Source organism: Scyliorhinus torazame, chromosome 8 (genome assembly GCF_047496885.1).
Source record: "Scyliorhinus torazame isolate Kashiwa2021f chromosome 8, sScyTor2.1, whole genome shotgun sequence".
Lineage (NCBI taxonomy): Eukaryota > Metazoa > Chordata > Chondrichthyes > Carcharhiniformes > Scyliorhinidae > Scyliorhinus > Scyliorhinus torazame.
In genome coordinates this window covers 259,000,742-259,019,239 of record NC_092714.1, presented here as the reverse complement: position 1 = coordinate 259,019,239, position 18,498 = coordinate 259,000,742, and the positions used below count along the sequence as shown (strand labels likewise).

Here is an 18,498-nt window from a genome sequence, read left to right as displayed (position 1 = left end):
ATTTTGGCAGGGGTTTGCGGATGTCCACGGTGCTAAAAACAAGGGTGGCACTGAGTCCAGAGGTGGCGATTTCGGGGTGACGGAAGACCCGGGAATCAAGGAGGAGAAAGATGCAGACGTTCTGGCCTTTGCTTCCCTGGTAGCTCGGAGACGAATACTATTGGCATGGAGGGATTCAAAGCCCCCGAAGTCGGAGACCTGGCTATCGGACATGGCTAGCTTTCTCTGTTTGGAGAAAATCAAGTTCGCCTTGAGAGGGTCACTGTCAGTGTTTGCCCAGAGGTGGCAATCATTTGTTGACTTCTTCGCGGAAAATTAATCGTCAGCAGAAGTGGGGGGGGGGGGGGGGGCTTGCGGATGTCCACGGTAATGTACATTGTTTATGTGTTGTTGTTATAATACCAAAAATACCTCAATAAAATTATTTTTTTTAAAGTCAGGGCGAGGTTGTTCACCCGATCGACTTAAATGGTAGAACTGAACATTGATCAACAATGGAGTTTACAAATGAAACCTATTGGTGTTCATTGGATGTGTTAGTGTTACAGAGAAGATCCTTTTTAATTATCTTGATTTGCCCACATTTGCAACCTGCTTTAAGACAAAGACAGAGAGAGAGGAAAGCACCACAGGACTCGGGAAGGAAATCTCACCTTCAGCAGAGTTGTGTTGGTTGGGTTTAGCCGAGAATTGCACTCCACCTAGAGGCGAATGGAAAAGCACGACATCATTGGCACCAATCGGACTGCAGCCGCACTAAAGTCATCACAATTACATATAATGGAATGCTGTAAATCCTCCATGACAGATATCTGCAGTCTATACAACAAATGAACAGCACTTGGAAGACTGCACTACCTGTTGGTGACCTGAACGTCGACTCCTTCAACGCTTGCACCGTCCACCATAAGAGATCCTTTACTGCGATGCATTTGTAGTTTGCCCGGTTTCAAGTCAACAAAATGCCAGATGTGCCAGAAGCACTACTTCATCTTTTGACTGGGCACTTTGCAGCCTTCCCGCCTCAAAATTAACTTCAACTTTAGATCATAACCATCGCTTCCATTTTCACCAACAGCACAGAGTTTTTTTTTTTTAAAGTGTCTCTTCACACACCCGGACTGCTTTTCCCTTTGGGAGATAGTGTGGAAGGTGGTGGAAGAATTCCCGAGCTGATCATCAGCTCGTTGAACCGTGTTATGAACACTCCTTCTATGGCCAACAGGTCTTGACGTTAGGAGCGCGAACCATGCCCACATGTTCTGGGCATGTCCGAAGCTTAGGCGATTTTGGCAGGGGCTTGCGGATGTCCACGGTAATGTCCACCCCAAAGAACCTGCTCATCGGGGCCACTGTCATGTGAGGCCGGTGAACGACCTTAAATTGTATCAAGCTGAGCCTGGCACATGTTGCGGATGCGTTGACTCTACTCAACGCGTCCGCCCATCGTGGTAATGATTCTGCTGTTCCCATTTAAAGGTTCACTGACCCATCTTTTAGTCTTTATTTTGTCCCTTTACCAACTTGTTTCATTCCGTGCAAATCTATGTTGTGCTTGCTCCAGAGTTTTTGTGTCTTTTTTAGAATGTGGAGAACAGCACTGTGCCGTGTTGCACAGTGGTTAGCACTGCTGCCTCACAGAGCCAGGGACCCGGGTTCGATTCCGACCTTGGGTGACTATTTGTGTGGAGTTTGCACTTTCTCCCCGTGTCTGCGTGGGTTTCCTCCCACAATCCAAAGATGTGCAGGGTTAGGTGAATTGGCCACGCTAAATTGCCCCTTAAGTGCCCAGGGTTGTGTAGGTTAGGTGGGGTTGCAGGAGTGGGCCCGGGAAGGGTGTCCTTTCAGAGGGTTGGCGCAGACTCGGTGGGCCGAATGGCCTCCGTCTGCATGGTAGGGATTCTATTCTAAGGTTCTGGGCGAAATGAAAGACTGTGACCAAACTCTGAGCAACAATGATGCTGGAAGTTGCCAACCCTCCTTCTCAGTTATGGAACTATTGCGTAAATGAGTTTACTTCGCACTAAACTTTAATTTTAAAAAGACGCACACACCCTACCCCAGTACCTCGGTGTTCTGGGGCTGTCGTTAGGACCAGCATACAATGAATTAAAATAGCTTTCTGCTCAACATGGGGCTTAAGGCAGAAATATCTCAGCAGATATCTCAGCCAGCTGACCCGTTCGTCAATCAGGTCGGGAATCTCGTCACATGTTCACAGCAATAAAAGGATCCAAAGAATTTGTGAGGGAACTATTACCAAGAGGAGCTGGGTTTAGCACAGGGGCTGGTTTAGCACACTGGGCTAAATCGCAGGCTTTTAAAGCAGACCAAGGCAGGCCAGCAGCACGGTTCGATTCCCATACCAGCCTCCCCGAACAGGCGCCGGAATGTGGCGACTAGGGGCTTTTCACAGTAACTTCATTGAAGCCTACTTGTGACGATAAGCGATTTTCATTTCATTTCATTTCATTTTCAGGAGGACAATACCCCGGTAACAGAATGACTAGAAAAGATCGAGAAGAACAAAAAACAGTAAAGCACAAAAACAGGCCCTTCGGCCCTCCAAGCCTATGCCAACCATGCTGCCCGACTAACCTAAAACCTTCCACACTTCCGGGGTCCATATCCCTCTATTCCCATCCTGTTCATGTATTTACAGTTCAATGCACTTTGCTGGTTCCCCGTTGTTACTCTGATGTCACTTTTATGCATCTTTGAAGTACTGTGATTTAGTGAGAGTATACATGGATTCTTCCCCACAGCTACAAGACTCCTCAACGACTCCCCCTCAGACTGATCTGTTCCCTGTAAGGACACTATTCACAACACTCTATGCTGCTCTTGCTCATGTATTTGCTTTGTTTGGCCCCTTGTTCTGCACTGTAACCAATCACTGTTTGTCGACGTACCATTTTTCAATGTACTCTGTTGATTATTCTTTTGTCTACTATGTACGTACGGTGTATGTTTCCTTGGCCGCAGAAAAATACTTTCTACTGTATTTCGGTACATGTGACAATGAATCAATCAATCAATCAAAAGGATTGTAGAGATCAAAGAGAGATCAAAGGTAGAACTGGAGCAGAGTTGTGTGCTATCCACTATACTCAGTGGCATTGTTAAGTGTTATGCACCCAAGACTTCATTAAGGAGCATAAACCGGGGGGGGGAAATGAGTGGACAATGCTTGGGAACCGGGGCGTTGGCATGACGTAATGGTCGGGAGCATGTTTGAAGTGGGTATAGTGATTGGGGGATTTTCGCATTTTATTGTGGTGGGGGGGGGGGTTCTGTTCAATGTTGAGATTGTAAGGAGCTGTGGGGGTGAAAGGTTTATGTGGAAATGCCCCCCTGTTTTATGGGACTGTTTGTGTTTAACATCTGTTTGTTTGCTTTTGGAGAAGGCTACCTGGAGTTCAGGAGAAGTCCTTGTTTGGGCGGGGGAGGGTAAGGCCAGCAGGAGGCCTTCTTCTTTGAGCTGAGGATTGTGGGGAGTGGAGTGGGGGGGGGGGGGTCATTAGGATGTGTCTTTGGGCAGGGGCAGCCGTGCTAGCAGGTTATGCTGGTGAACGGAAGTGAGGTGGTGGGGGAGAAGGCCAAGAGGGGTGGCCGGGGAGGGGGAGAAGAAGGGGAAGGGGAAAAGTGGGGGGGAGGTTTCTGTGATGCGGCAGGGGGTGAGAGATGACATGGTCAAGGGCGAAGAAAGGGGCCATCTGGGATGGGCTAGGTACAGAGTGGAATTAAAGGGGCAGGAGTTAAGTGGGGAAAATGACGGACGGGAGAGGGGATTGGAGGCGCAAGCCTCCGGTAAGGTTGGTAACGTGGAACATCCGGGGACTGAATGTGCCGGTTAAAAGGTCGCGGGTGTTCGCGCATCTCAGGAGCTTGAAAGCGGGGGTTGTCTTTTTGCAGGAGACACACGTCCGTGTGAAGGACCAGGTTAGGTTCAGGAAGGGGTGGGTCGGACAGGTTTTTCACTCGGGGTTTGATGTGAAATCGAGGGATGTGGCGATTTTAATGAGCAAAATAATGGGATTTGTGAGTACGAAGGAGGTGAGGGATCCATGTGGGAGATATGTGATTGTGAGTTGGGTATTGGAGGGGGCACCGGTAGTGTTGGTAAATGTGATTGGCCCAAATTGGGGTGATGTGGGTTTTATGAGGGGGTTGCTGGCAGCAATCCCGGATTTGGCCACGTACCAGTTGGTCATGGGAGGAGATTTTAACTGTGTCCTGGAGCCGAGGGTGGATAGATCGAGTCCCAGGTTGATGGGTAAGAACGAATGGCAAGGGAGCTGGGGGGGGTTTCTGGAGAGGATGGGTATGGTGGATCCATGGCGCTTTCAGAACCCAGGGGGAAGGGAGTATTCCTTCTTTTCACACGTCTATAAGGTGTATTCGAGGAGTCGGGAGATTTGGGTTGGGGTGGAGGGGGCAGAGTATGTGGGGATAGTTATCTCGGACCAGACACCCCACTGGCTGGATATTCGGTTCAGTACGGGACGAGAGCAGAGGCCGGGGTGGAGGTTTGACTCGGGGTTGTTGGCGGATGGAGGTTTTTGTGATAAGGTGCAGTTGGCGATTGGGGATTATGTGGAGTTGAATCAGAATGGGGAGGTGTCGGCGGGCATTTTTTGGGAACCACTGAAGGCAGTGGTCCGGGGAGAAATTATTTTGTTTACGGTTTGTGCGAATAAGGAGGGCGGAACATGACCGTCTAGTGAGCGAGATAGTGGAGGTGGACAGGGAATATTCGAGGGTGCCCACCGTGGAGGGATTGGCGAGGAGGAAAAAGTTGCAGGGGCAATTTGACAGGCTGACAACGGGGAGAGCGATAGGGCAATTGCGTAGGGCAAGAGGAGTGCAATACGAGTATGGGGAGAAGGCGAGCCGCATGCTGGCGCACCAGCTGCGGAGGCAAGCTGCGTCCAGGGAAATATTGAAGATCCGGACTGGGGCTGGGAATGTGGTGTCAGAGCCAGGGAAGATAAATGAGGCATTTAGAGAGTATTACCAGGGACTTAATGAGGCAGACCCAGGAGGAGAGGAGGGGGACATGGGGTGGTTTCTGGACGAGCTGGTGGAGGAAGCAAAGTGTTGGAGGAGCCCCTGGGGCTGGGGGAGGTGCTGGATAGTATCGGGGTATGAAGTCGGGGAAGGCCCCTGGGCCGGATGGGTACCCGGCAGAATTTTATAAGGAATTTGTGGCGGACCTGGCACCCCATCTGTTGGGGGGGTTTAATGAAGCACTGGAGAAGAGGGAGTTGCCGGAGACGATGAAGCAGGCAGTAATCACACTAATCCCCCAAAAAGGGAAGGATCCGGTGGAATGTGGGTCGAATAGGCCCACATCACTATTGAACACGGATGTGAAAGTATTGGCTAAGTTGTTGGCGGGGAGGATGGAGGATTGTGTCCCGGGGGTGGTTGCAGAAGATCAAACAGGCTTTGTGAAGGGCAGGCAGCTCGCGGGTAATATAAGACGGCTGTTGAATGTGGTGATGAATCCGTCGAGAGCTCTGGTACCGGAGGTGGTGGTGTCCATGGACGCGGAGAAAGCATTTGATCGGGTGGAGTGGCGGTACTTGTTCGATGTTTTTGGAAGGTTTGGGTTTGGGTCGAGGTTTGTGACATGGGTGCGGTTGCTGTATGTGGCACCAAGAGCGAGGGTGAGGACGAATGATATGTGCTCACAAAGCTTTGACTTACACAGGGGTACGAGGCAGGGGTGCCCGCTGTCGCCGCTGCTGTTGGCGCTGGCCATAGAGCCATTGGCGATGGCTTTCAGGGGGTCGGCAGAGTGGCAGGGGATAATGAGGGGACAGAGGGAGCATCGGGTGTCGCTCTATGCCGATGACCTCTTGCTGTATGTTTCGGATCCGTTGGAGAGTATGGGAAGGCTTATGGGCCTGTTGGGGAGGTTTGGAGGGTTCTCGGGATACAAGCTGAATGTAGGGGAAAGCGAAGTATTCCCAGTGAATGGGCTGGCACAGCAGGCTAATTTAGGGGGGATGCCATTTACGGTAGCGAGGGATTGGTTTAGGTACTTGGGGATTCAGGTAGCGAGGGAATGGACGTTGCTCCATAAGTGGAACTTAACGAAGCTGGTGGAGGAGGCCAGGGAGGATCTTAAGAGGTAGGATACACTGCACTTAACGTTGGCGGGGAGGGTCCAAGTGGTGAAAATGAATATTCTGCCGAGGTTCTTGTTTATCTTTCAGGCTCTTGCGATCTTTATACCAAACGCCTTTTTTCGGAAAGTGGACACAATCATCTCTGACTTTGTATGGGCGGGGAAGGTGCCGAGGATGGGGAGGACCCTGCTACAGAGGAGGAGGCAGCAGGGGGGGTTGGCGTTGCCAAACTTGCTTCATTATTATTGGGTGGCGAATGTAAACAAGGTGCGGCGGCGGTGGGAAGGAGAAGGGGTAGAGTGGGTTGGGATGGAGGAGGAATCTTGTAAGGGGTCTAGTTTGAGGGCTATGGTGACGGCAGCATTGCCAATGGCTCCGAGTAGGTATTCAGGGAGCCCAGTGGTGCAGTCCACGGTGAAGATACAGAATCAGCTGAGGAGGCATTTTAGGGTGGAAGGGATGTCGGTGCGAATGCCGCTGTGCGAGAATCATGGGTTTGAGTCGGGGGGGATGGATAGTGTACACAGGAGGTGGAGGGAAGTGGGGCTGGTCAAGGTGAGGGGTTTGTATTTGGAGGAAGCTAAGGGAGAGGGTAGAGCTGCCGAGGGGTAGTTAGTTCAGGTATCTACAGGTTAGGGACGTTGCACAAAAGGTCTGGAGGGGGTTCCCTAGATTGCCGGGATACACCCTGCTGGAGCGACTGCTGCTTCCGGATGTGGAAGGGGAGGGAAGAATTGGAGATATATATAAGTGGCTGGGGGAGCAGGGAGGCGAGCGGGTGGTGAAGATCAAGGAGAAATGGGAAGCGGAGTTGGGACTGGAGGGTCAATTGGGGAGTAAGGAGTGAGGCACTGCGAAGGGTAAACGGGACCTCCTCTTGTGCAAGGATGAGCCCGATACAGTTTAAGGTGGTGCACAGGGTGCATATGACTCGGGTGAAAATGAGTGGGTTCTTTCAGGGGGTAGCAGATGAGTGTGAGAGGTGTGGGCGGGGGCCAGTGAATCACACGCACATGTTTTGGGGTTGTGAAAAATTGGGAAGATTCTGGGCGGGCGTGTTCGCGGTCTTAGCCAGGATAGTGGAGGAGGGAGTGGACCCGGACCCTTTGGTGGCGATATTTGGGGTTTCAGAGAAGCCGGAGCTCATGGAGAGGAGGAAGGCCGATGTCTTGGCCTTCGCCTCTCTGATTGCATGGCGACAAATTTTGCTGGAGTGGCGGTCGGCATCGTCACCGGGGGTAGCAGCTTGGTTGGGTGACCTGTACGACTTCCTGCGGTTAGAGAAGATAAAGCATGAGTTAAGGGGCTCTGCAGGGGGGTTTGAGCAAAGGTGGGGGATGTTTGTGACCGTGTTTGAGGAGCTGTTCGTCACAGGGGGGTGGGGGCGGGGTGATGGGGGGGGGGTTGAAAAAGGAGAAAAATCTGTACAAACTGTATAGTTGATTGTTGGGAAGAATGTTTCCCGGGGGGTTTATTTGCTGTAACCTACTTTGATACAAGTTTGAATAAAATGCGTTTAAAAAAATAAAGTGTTATGCACCCGACACATGTACTGGATCATGTAGTGTGGTGCCTCAGTAGAATTCCTGACATTGCATTGTTACAACTGCATGCGTGAGAGTTCGCTGATGCTCAAAGTAACAAAGCGAATCAGATAAAGTAAAACAGTCCGACAATGCACGCTCTAGGGCCAGCCAGTTCCCCAAAAAGGGGAGGCCAGGGCAAGAAGCACACAGAAAGTTTCTTTTCATTGATCAGTTACAAATGTCAGGTCAGAGGAACAAGACGTCACCGAATGAGCAGCTGATTCACCTACCACTGCCTCCACCGCAGGAGAAGTGTCACCAACAACCAGCAAAGCAGGGCACCTGAGAGAAAACAGAAAGGAAGGTTCAGTCTCACTCTGCGCTCTCCAGCCCCGTTGGGTCGGAACACGGTCTCGCCAACGTCGAATCTCTCTCCGTTCAATCATGCAAAAATTAATTGCAGGCGAGGACGTTAGCATAAAACTCAGGGAAAACAAGCAATCACCGAGACCTTGAGTAGAGCTGTGGGAATTTTTCAAAGTGAGGATGAGAAGTTAAACAGTGCGTTGTGGTGGTAACTGAGAACAAAGCTTTGCGGAATGTGACAATCAAGCAGAAACCTGGGAAAATGTAGCCTTGGATCATGCAGGTTGGAAATCTGTTGGAAGGTTTGAATGCCAACAGAGTATTATTTATCCCTGAAACATTAACTGGCAACCCTTGGCAAAAGGAAGACAATGGCATCCAGCTGTCGTTTTGCATTGCAATCTGATCTATGGATTTCTTTCAGAAGTACAGCTGTTAGCTTGTGTGTCTGTCAGCTTTCTTTCATAATGACTTGTGTCATGGATGCTCCATAAAGCGGGGATTGAGAAATGCCGCTAATGTTACAGATCTTGCTTTCTGCCACAAATAATAATAACTTACACTCCTAAACTGCCTTTGAAATATTATGAAATGTCAAGATACCACACACTGTCAGATAATGGATACCACACAATGTTAGGAATATAGGAACAGGAGTCGGCCATTCAGCCCATCGAGCCTGCTGTGCCGTTTAACACGATCATGGCTGATCGGCCATTTCAATGTCCGCTATCCCCAGAACCCTTTACATTATTGTTAATCGGAAATCTCTCAATCTTTACCTTAAACATACCCAATGACTGAGCTTCCACAGCCCTCTGGGGCAGAGGAAATGCTATCAAAATCAGAATGAGAAGATTAGACGAATAACGCTCGTGAATAGAGTCGGAGGAGACAGTAGCAGCCGGAAGAGGCAAAACCTTTGAGAACGAGGAGAAGGGTTTTGAATTGAATGCACTGGGGAAGAGGGAACCAATGGAGGCCAGTGAGGTAAGGTATCCGAGAGGACCCGGGACAGAAAAGGATGCAAGTGGCAGAGCTTCGAATAAATTGGAGTTTGATAGAACTCAGGAAGCAAACAGAGGTCAGGCATCGGAGAGGTCAGGCATCGGAGAGGTCAGGCATCGGAGAGGTCAGGCATCGGAGAGGTCAGGCATCGGAGAGGTCAGGCATCGGAGAGGTCAGGCATCGGAGAGGTCAGGCATCGGAGAGGTCAGGCATCGGAGAGGTCAGGCATCGGAGAGGTCAGGCATCGGAGAGGTCAGGCATCGGAGAGGTCAGGCATCGGAGAGGTCAGGCATCGGAGAGGTCAGGCATCGGAGAGGTCAGGCATCGGAGAGGTCAGGCATCAGAGAGGTCAGGCATCGGAGAGGTCAGGCATCGGAGAGGTCAGGCATCGGAGAGGTCAGGCATCGGAGAGGTCAGGCATCGAGATGACAAAGGCGTGGTCGAGGGGCTCAGTGGCTGGTGAGAGTGACCAATGTTGCTGAGATGGAAATAGCATCCTTGCTGATGAAAAGGCACATTTGATTCTAAATTTTACATTTAGGATCATGCAGCTAATCAGATGAACAGCATTTTCCTAGAACTACCCTGGGCTATAATCTTGACAAACAAGCTCCATCGTTTCAATGACTAACACAGGCCTCAGTATGTTAGTTTACAGTCACTTGTAAATTCATCAAACCTAAAGCACAGATAAAATCACTGTGGTTCTTGGAACGCCCGTATTGGCAGACTCGTTTATTAATCACGTTAACCATTTCTTGGGGTCAGTAACAGGTGCTTAACTGTACAGAGCAGGAACAGTAACAGATTTAATTTGGGACAATGAGAGAATAGAACCCAAGCTTAGGTGGGTGATGATGGGAGATAAACTATTAGCCGAGGTTGTGACGAACGGTGCGTGCTCCCATTCCACACTGACTGGGCTATTAGCACTCCATGTCCAGACTACAGGTGGCAAATAACTATTTGGACGAAACACCAGACAGCCCTGAGCTTGGAATCTCGGACCCTGAAGAGGAAATGTGGAGTTTGCTCCATGCTGCCTTTCAAAGACAACACTAAAGTTGCTATCTTCCTGTGGATATTGGCATCTCGCATACAATGGACTTCAAGATTCAGTTTCACTGCAACAAGAATTAACAGCTGGAAGAGTGGATATTGAAGAAAAATAACATTTTTCAAGCTATAACCAAGCTCTCAGCGAATTACTGTACTTCTGAGATTCCACCATTTAATAGACCAGAAGACCATTAGAAATAGGAGTAGGCCATTCGGCCCATTGAGTCTGCTCCGCCATTCAATGAAATCTTGACTGATCTGATATGGTAATCCTCAACTCCACTTTCGCACCTTATCCCCATAACCCTTGGTTCCCTTACTGATTAAATATCTATCTCAGCATACTTTAACGACCCAGACTCTACAGCTCTCTGCGGTAAAGAATTCCACAGATTCACTACCTGAGAGAAAAAATTCCTCCTCATCTCCGTCTTAAATGGGCGAGCCGCTTGCTCTGAGATTATGCCCTCTGGCCCCAGACTCTCCCACAAGTGGAAACAATCTCTCAGCGGCTACCCTGTAATAACTTAATCATGCTTTTGGGTAATAGTAATTATTGTTAAACGTCTTGTCAGTTGGTAAAGGAGGAGACCAAAAGTCAACGTTTACTCATTTATTCACAAAGTGAGACATTGCACAAGCCTATCTCCGAACAATACAAGTAAGTGTCTCTTTATATGTGCACGGATGCCCTCCCCAAACCTGGACAGCACCTAACTTTAATTTGTACAATTAACAGTTACTCACTGCAGAGTCTTCACAGTCGCTTCATTGACACCGATAATGGGTCGTTCAATCTCCAGATCTCTACGACTGTAAAAGGAAAAAAATGATAAGACATTACACACTCAATTCCAAATAAACACTTTGATCTATATATTCATGAAGACTTGCAGTTTCTGCTATCAAACTCCATTTCCTGTCGTCACAAGTTTTGGTCACGCTTCCAGTCTTGAATTTTACCATCGCAAACTGCTATGTCAACATTTCTCCATTCAAGCACAGTGGTTAGCACTGCTGCCTCATGGCGGCGAGGACCCGGGTTCGATCCCTGCCCCGGGTCACTGTTTGCACATTCTCCCCGTGTCTTTGTGGGTCTCACCCCCACAACCCGGGGGGGGGGGGGGGGGGGGGGGGTGGCATCGGTCTTCTGGGTGTTTTCGATCAGCATCTGGTTCCACCAGGAGGTCTTAGGTCAGGGCAAAGTTCAGCAAAAAGCTCAGCCACACCACCGTCTTATCAATAATAATAATCTTTATCAGTGTCAGGCTTACATTAACACTGCAATGAGGTTGCTGTGAAAACCCCTCTGATCGCCACACTCCGGCACCTGTTCGGGTACACAGAGGGAGAATTCAGAATGTCCAGTTCAACTAACCTGCATGTCTTTCGGGACTTGCGGGAGGAAACCGGAGCACCCGGAGTAAACCCACGCACACACGGGGAGAATGTGTAGACTCCGCACCGACAGTGACCCAAGCCGGGAATCGAACCTGGGACCCTGGCGCTGTGAGGCAACAGTGCTAACCACTGTGCTTCCGTTTCCTCTGTGGAAATGTCAGCGGTGGGGAGGCTTTACACACATTCAGGACCCGAGCCTTGAGGGCCAGCAAGTTCCTCAGTTACCACAGACCATGAAGTCGGGGAGCAGTTGGTCTGTAGTCTGGCCACAGCAACCAGCTTCACTTCGCCTCAAAGTCTCTGCCACTGTCGGGGAGGTTTGCCCACAGCAGGGATTTCACCATTCCCGTCCAATTCCTGCAGCCATTCAGTCGCAAAGAGCCAGGAGTAGATGAAGCATATCGAGTAGATGAGGTGGAAAAGCACTTTTCCACATCGATCTCTTCTTGTTCCCCACCCCCCCACCACAAACTGGGGCGTCATCTCCAACTGTGTAAAAACCCCAAGTCTGATGTGTTAAATAAGTTGGTTCAACGTTGACTGCAACTAGATGCAGTGAAACTAGAAACAGGCTTCTGACACAGGAGATGGTCCAACACTGTTTTATTGAACTTCCTGATTGTTGTACATAGTCTGCTGTGAGTTGACACTCGATCAATCTAACTGATAACCTCCTACTGGCTTGACCAGACTAACTCTCTACCTCATGGTGATAGTGCTCACTGGCTTGTGCCCTCTTACTATCTCAGTAGCTGTGTCCTGTAGAGAGAGGGAGAGTCTTAATGCCCTGTGTGCTTTACAGTGGTGGTGTCCTGTCTGGTGATTGGTTGTTATGTGTCGTGTGTGTTCATTGGTTATCCTGTGTGTCAATCACTGACTGTCGGCATCTCATTATGGAGTGGATATTATGACAAAGCCCTGGACTTACAACCTGGAGGCTGCTTGCAGACTGGTCACTGCTTCCACAGGGGCTGGAGTACAGGCAGGTTGGATGCAGCTGTCCAAGGTGGGACTTGCACCCGGGTGAAGGGCTCCCCCTCCAGCCAATCAAGGGGATGCATTTCCCGCTGACTCTTCATGTGGCAGGCTGGGGAAGGCCTGCCCTGGCAAAATCCTGCTTCAGGTTACAAGTCTTTAATATACAATTACTTCAACTAGATGGTCCAGGAAGCACTTTATGTGAGAGGTTATTCTTCATTTACTATCCAGGGCTGGGATGCCCGCCATCGCGGAGGACGTACTCAGCTGTAATAATTAAGTGCGTAATATTTCCTCGATGGTTGCATCGCTCCGGAGCTCAGAGGGAATGTAGCTCAGGCTGTGTACAATTTGGGACAGCTGGAATTTTCCCACGTTTTTGAAGTCGTAGTGGGTTGGGGAAGGGGCTAGAGGATGGCAGGAGACTGATATTTGATACAAAATGTATCATCAGGCTCCTCTTAACTCTGCAGATCTTCAAGGACTCCTGCAAGGAAAATGTGCTGCCTGGAAACCATACATTCCAAACATGACTCCAGCTGTGCATCTACTCCAAGACACAAGTATTTCCTGCACACTGAATTAGGGATTCAGGGAGGATGGAGAACGGCAATTCTGCCCTCCTGCTCTTCTGGAGGCTGAGCAGGCCAGAACATGTTTATTTCCCATTTCATTCGAGCTTGGCTGCATCAACAGTGGGTTTGAGAGACCAGCCCTACTGGTGCAACACCCAAGCCCACACAGTTATCTATTCTGGTCTTAATTGAAACATAATCAAGGTGGCACTTGAAACGCAGGTTCAGTTCTAATGCTATCTTGATTTTTGCTCAGCAATCCCCTAATCTGTTTCTTTATCTCACGAAATGAATAATTACACGGTTACTGAAATTACATACTGTCCGATTTTCTGCTGCTTACTGAAATCGTGATCACCTCTCCATCCTCAGCATTAGACATTTTGGTAAAGCCACCTTGCATCACAGAGGGACTCATCTGAGCAGACATTGAGCAGACTGTCCACTTGCTTTAAGAAGTCACCCTTTCTACTGCCACCAAACTATGCTCAAGTAGAAACAGACCTTAATTGTTTGTACCATCTGTGCAAACAATCCCTACAATGCAGAAGGAGGCCATTTGGCCCATCGAGTCTGCACCGACCCTCTGAAACAGCACTCTGTCCGTGTCCACTCCCCCATCTACCCCACCCTATCCCCTAACCTAACCTGCACGTCCCTGGACACTTAGGGACAATTTAGCATGGCCAATCCACCTAACCTGCACTTCTTTGGACTGTGGGAGGAAACTGGAGCACCCAGAGGAAACCCACGGGAACACGGGGAGAACGTGCAGACTCCGGACAGTCACCCAAGGCTGGAATTGAACCCGGGTCCCTGGTGCTGTGAGATAGCAGTGCTAGCCACTGTGCCACCCTAGTCACTAATTTACATCATTAGCAATTTGGACAAGAAACCATTTTTGCTTTGGCTATATAAATTCTATAATTTCCTTGTATTTGAGAGTGTCTGAAAATTTGCTCTCAAAATTACGCCAGTGTTTCCTGGTGGTAGTGGTTCTATCACTTTATGGTTTAACTTGAGTTTTGTAAAACTAATCATACTTCTATTATTTTATATCCCTTTCACCCTTGTAAATGACTCTGTCACTGAGCACCATGTATAGTCTCTCTGGCAAAGCAGCATATTTGGCACTAATTACATTATCCATAGTATCCACTACCACTGGGCAGGGTAGTTCCTCACTTAGCAATAGTTTTTGGTGCATTGAAACAATCACTTCATGTGCTGTTTGATGTCTATGTTGTTCCCTAAAGCCCAGCCTTCCGGAATGTAGACAATGAGAAAATCAGCTACAGAGGCAAAACCTTCGACAAGCTGCTTGAACTCAGCAAACTTGAAATGATATTGGGAGGTCAGGGGTAGCTTTGAAAATTTAACACCGGTGGTCGATTAACTTTCACAAAATCGAGTACTTTATGTTCTTTATTCTCCAAATCAACGGCAAGGGATTGTACAGGGGAGTTGTTCGATTTGCCAATTTTCCACCCTCCTTTCTTCAGGGTGGGGGCTACTTATCAGGGGATGGGTCCCCTGTGCCGTACTCGGGTGGGCATTACTCACACACGGCACATAGCAATGAGCACCAGGGGGCTTTTCGAGCACGTGGGGCATCGCAGGCAAATGCGATGAACACACGTTCACCTGAGCATCCAAAAGTTGAACCTTACAGCCAGGGTTGCAGGACGAATGACCAGAAGCAGAAAACCCCTGTCAGTTTTCTCCTGCGTCTCTTAAGGACGCTAACTGCACAGCTATCAGCACTGAGCCCTGGTCTGTTTAGCTCATCAGCTCTCTGAACAATTGTGATACCAGGAAAGGTGGAATTTAACCCGTAAAAAAACATAAAATCCGCTTTTTACAAGGAACTGGTTATTCAGTACGGCGGAGGTTAATATCGATGGCCGCAATCTATTGTGTGGTGTGAGCACAGCGTGAACACCTTCAAGCACTATCGAAAAACAATAGCGTCGCTCCAGGGCTACATGCGTTCCAAGAGCAAACTGATATCCCATTATAAAGCTGTCTCTACCTGTTGTATGAGTTGACAAAGAGGTGAAGGTTTTCCTGGTTGATATCCTGGGAGATGTGGAGTCGATAGGTCTGGATCAGCTCCAAGTTTGTTTCCAGCTCCTCCTATATAGGGGGCAGCAGTTGAGGGAGTGGGAGAGAAAACGCAGAAATCTGGTTCACCTCAGGAAAATGAAACGATCAACAAGATGGTTGTGAGAACGGTCCCCTTGCTGCACAGATCTGCATGCTGTCTATCAATTATGCTGGTCTCCTGGCCAATATTTATCTCTCAAACAACATCAATAAAACGGTTATTACATTGACCTTTGTAGGAGACTGCCGTGCGCAGATTGGCGACTGGGTTGCTACAATACAACAATCATTTACCTTGAAAGTGCTTCACTGGATGTAAAATGCCCAGGCAAGTCCCAAGGTCATCCAAGGCTCTATATACTTGTGAGTTTAATATTCACAAAGTATTTCATATAGAATCAAAGCAGCAGACACAGAAACAGAAAAGGGACAAAGGATACAAGACCCAATCAATGTATCTAAAGCAGCAGTGAGTTGGTGGAATAATTAGTTAATTAATGGATGTGGCGCTGCAATCAATTAATTATAGCATGAGCATTTAATGTGTTATCTTTCAACCATTCCTCACAAACACTGTACACCCCTAATTGGCAACATCATGCATGTACTGTTATTATTTCTGACATTAGCCATCCCGATGACTTACATTGGGTAAGGCTGTTCATTCAAATACTGCGGATGATGGAAATCTAAAATAAAGATGGAAAATTCTGGGAACACGTAGCAGCTCTCAAGTAACCGAGTTGTAATGTTTCAGATCAATGGCCTGGTCATCACTATCGTTCAAATGAAAGGTCACAGGCTAGAGGCATTAATTTTATTTCTCTTTCCGCAGATGCAGTGGTTAGCACTGCTGTATCACGGCACCAAGGACCCAGGTTCGGTCCCGACCCCGGGTCACTGGCCGTGTGGAGTTTGCACGTTCTCCCCGTGTTTGTGTGGGTCTCATTCCCACAACATAAAGATGTGCAGGTTAGGTGGATTGGCCACGCTAAATTGCCCCTTAATTGGGTACTCTAGATTTTTTTTTAAAGTTATGATTGCTGGAGAATAGATAATTTATGAGAGGTTGTATTTAGTCCGAGCAACTCGGGTCATGTGACATCCTGGTGGGATACAGATGATGTAATCAATGGGAGGAACCAGGTCTTCTGTAGTTTTGCAGTTTGCCATCGGATCGGAGTCTGGCAGGACAGAAGGATTTTAAGTTGAATAGCAGTTTTGCCAATTGCTGCTAGGTTGACAGATGTGTGCTGAATCTGCTCCTCAAGGAACTCTCTCTGAAGGTCTGCACAGCCGAGAGAGTAAACCTATTTTAACTTCATTTATAAGTGCAATTTGAACTGTACTGGGTATGCTTAATTGGAGTTTGCAGCAGGTAAAATAGTAAGCTTTAAGTTTTTCCTAGAACTGTTTAACTGATAATTGTAAAACAGTTTCTTTGTTGATGTTAATGTGATTAATTCTGTGTTTAAATTAAAGTTTATTTCAACATAAAAGACAGCCATTGGTCAGAGTCATCACTCCTGGGGTGAAGTATCCTTTCCTCACCTTTTTAAAAATTAAAAGAAAATTGTCTGGGGTCCTTGTCGGGGTACCCTAGCAAATGTTGCCTAGTATCTTACTACTTGCTCATGCCAGGCGCATTATGATATGGGCAGCGTAATATTCAGGTTAATTGTCTTGTTAACAAGCACAATTGCCTAAAATGAGTGGCCAGCTGCCAGTTTCAGCCCCCGCCACATTATGGGGACCAGATCGGATCGGGGTGGGCAGAAAGGCACCTGGCTTGCCACCCATCATACTTTTGTGTGCCCCCCTGCCGATAACATGCCTCGGTGGGGTGGTTGGGAATGGGATTTGATCTGGTGAGCCCCCAGAGCATTTGGCTGGGCCTCTGGATTACTAGTCCAGTGACATTACCACTACACCAATGTCTCTAGATCTCTGACGTCATTCGGTTCTGACGAAGGTTACTGACTGGAACGTGTTAATTCCCGGCTTCTCTTTCATAAGAACAAGGAGGAGGAGTCAGCCATCTGGCCCCTCGAGCCTGCTCCGCCATTCAATGAGATCATGGCTGGTCTTTTTTGGACTCAGCTCCACTTTCCGGCCTGAACACCATAACCCTTAATCCCTTTATTCTTCAAAAAGCTATCTATCTTTATCTTAAAAACATTTAATGAAGGAGCCTCAACTGCTTCACTGGGCAAGGAATTACATAGATTCACAACCCTTTGGGTGAAGAAGTTCCTCCTAAGCTCAGTCCCAAATCTACTTCCCCTTATTTTGAGGCTATGCCCCCTAGTTCTGCTTTCACCCGCCAGTGGAAACAACCTGCTCGCATCTACTCTAGCTATTCCCATCATAATTTTATATGTTTCTATGTGATCCCCACCCCCCCGCATCCTTCTAAATTCCAACGGGTACAGTCCCAGTCTACTCAACCTCTCCTCGTAATCCAACCCCTTCAGCTCTGGGATTAACCTAGTGAATCTCCTCTGCACACCCTCCAGCGCCAGTACGTCCTTTCTCCGGTAAGGAGACCAATACTGAACACAATACTCCAGGTGTGGCCTCACTAACACCTTATACAATTGCAGCGTAACCTCACTAGTCATAAACTCCATCCCTCTCGCAATGAAGGACAAAACTCCATTTGCCTTCTTAATCATCTGTTGCACCTGTAAACTTTTTGCGACGCATGCACTAGCACACCCAGGTCTCTCTGCACAGCGGTATGTTTTAATATATTACCATTTAAATAATAATCCCTTGTGCTATTATTCCTACCAAAATGGATAACCTCACATTTGTCAACATTGTATTCCATCTGCCAGACCCTAGCCCATTCACTTAGCCTATCCAAATCCCTCTGCAGACTTCCGGTATCCTCTGTACTTTTTGCTTTAAATATAGCCCGAGTTGCTGATTGTTTTCGTTTCAGATCTCCGCCATCCACAGGAATTATTTTGCTATTGTGTCAGTTCAGGAAATCCCCGGTGGTAGTTTGATGTGGGTTGGGCGTGTGTAATCTCCATTAGAGCCTGCCTCCAGCCTGCAGCTCAACCAAAGTGACCTTGAACCGATTAATGTAACGATCACAGCAGAATCTGGTTAAAACAAACACTGCGCCAGAGGGCTTTGCCACTTGGGACTCCAACCCAGCGGGCTAGATTACAGCATCGGCCTCAGCTCCTTCCCTCTCAGCGGAAAATTGTCACATCCTTCTCAATGCTCAGCAAGAAACAGGTACATTTGTTGCAAATTTCAGGTTGGATTTCTGCCGACACTCTCACTGCCATTAAGCAGGAGCGGACAATACTGCGTCCACTCCCCACT

At 48.3% G+C, this 18,498-nt stretch overlaps 1 protein-coding gene across 3 annotated transcripts in view; it reads right to left on the bottom strand.

Annotated features, from left to right (window-relative positions):
* The window catches only part of ndrg3b (ndrg family member 3b), a 118,662-nt gene that overhangs the window by 24,198 nt on the left and 75,966 nt on the right, over positions 1-18,498 (bottom strand). For all 3 annotated transcript variants that reach the window (XM_072515190.1, XM_072515188.1, XM_072515189.1), the window contains exons 10-13: positions 15,083-15,186; positions 10,844-10,909; positions 7,954-8,005; positions 654-701 (exon numbers count right to left, since the gene is read on the bottom strand). In XM_072515190.1, the coding sequence (XP_072371291.1) occupies positions 654-701; positions 7,954-8,005; positions 10,844-10,909; positions 15,083-15,186 (270 nt within the window). The remainder of the gene's footprint in view (positions 1-653; positions 702-7,953; positions 8,006-10,843; positions 10,910-15,082; positions 15,187-18,498) is intronic.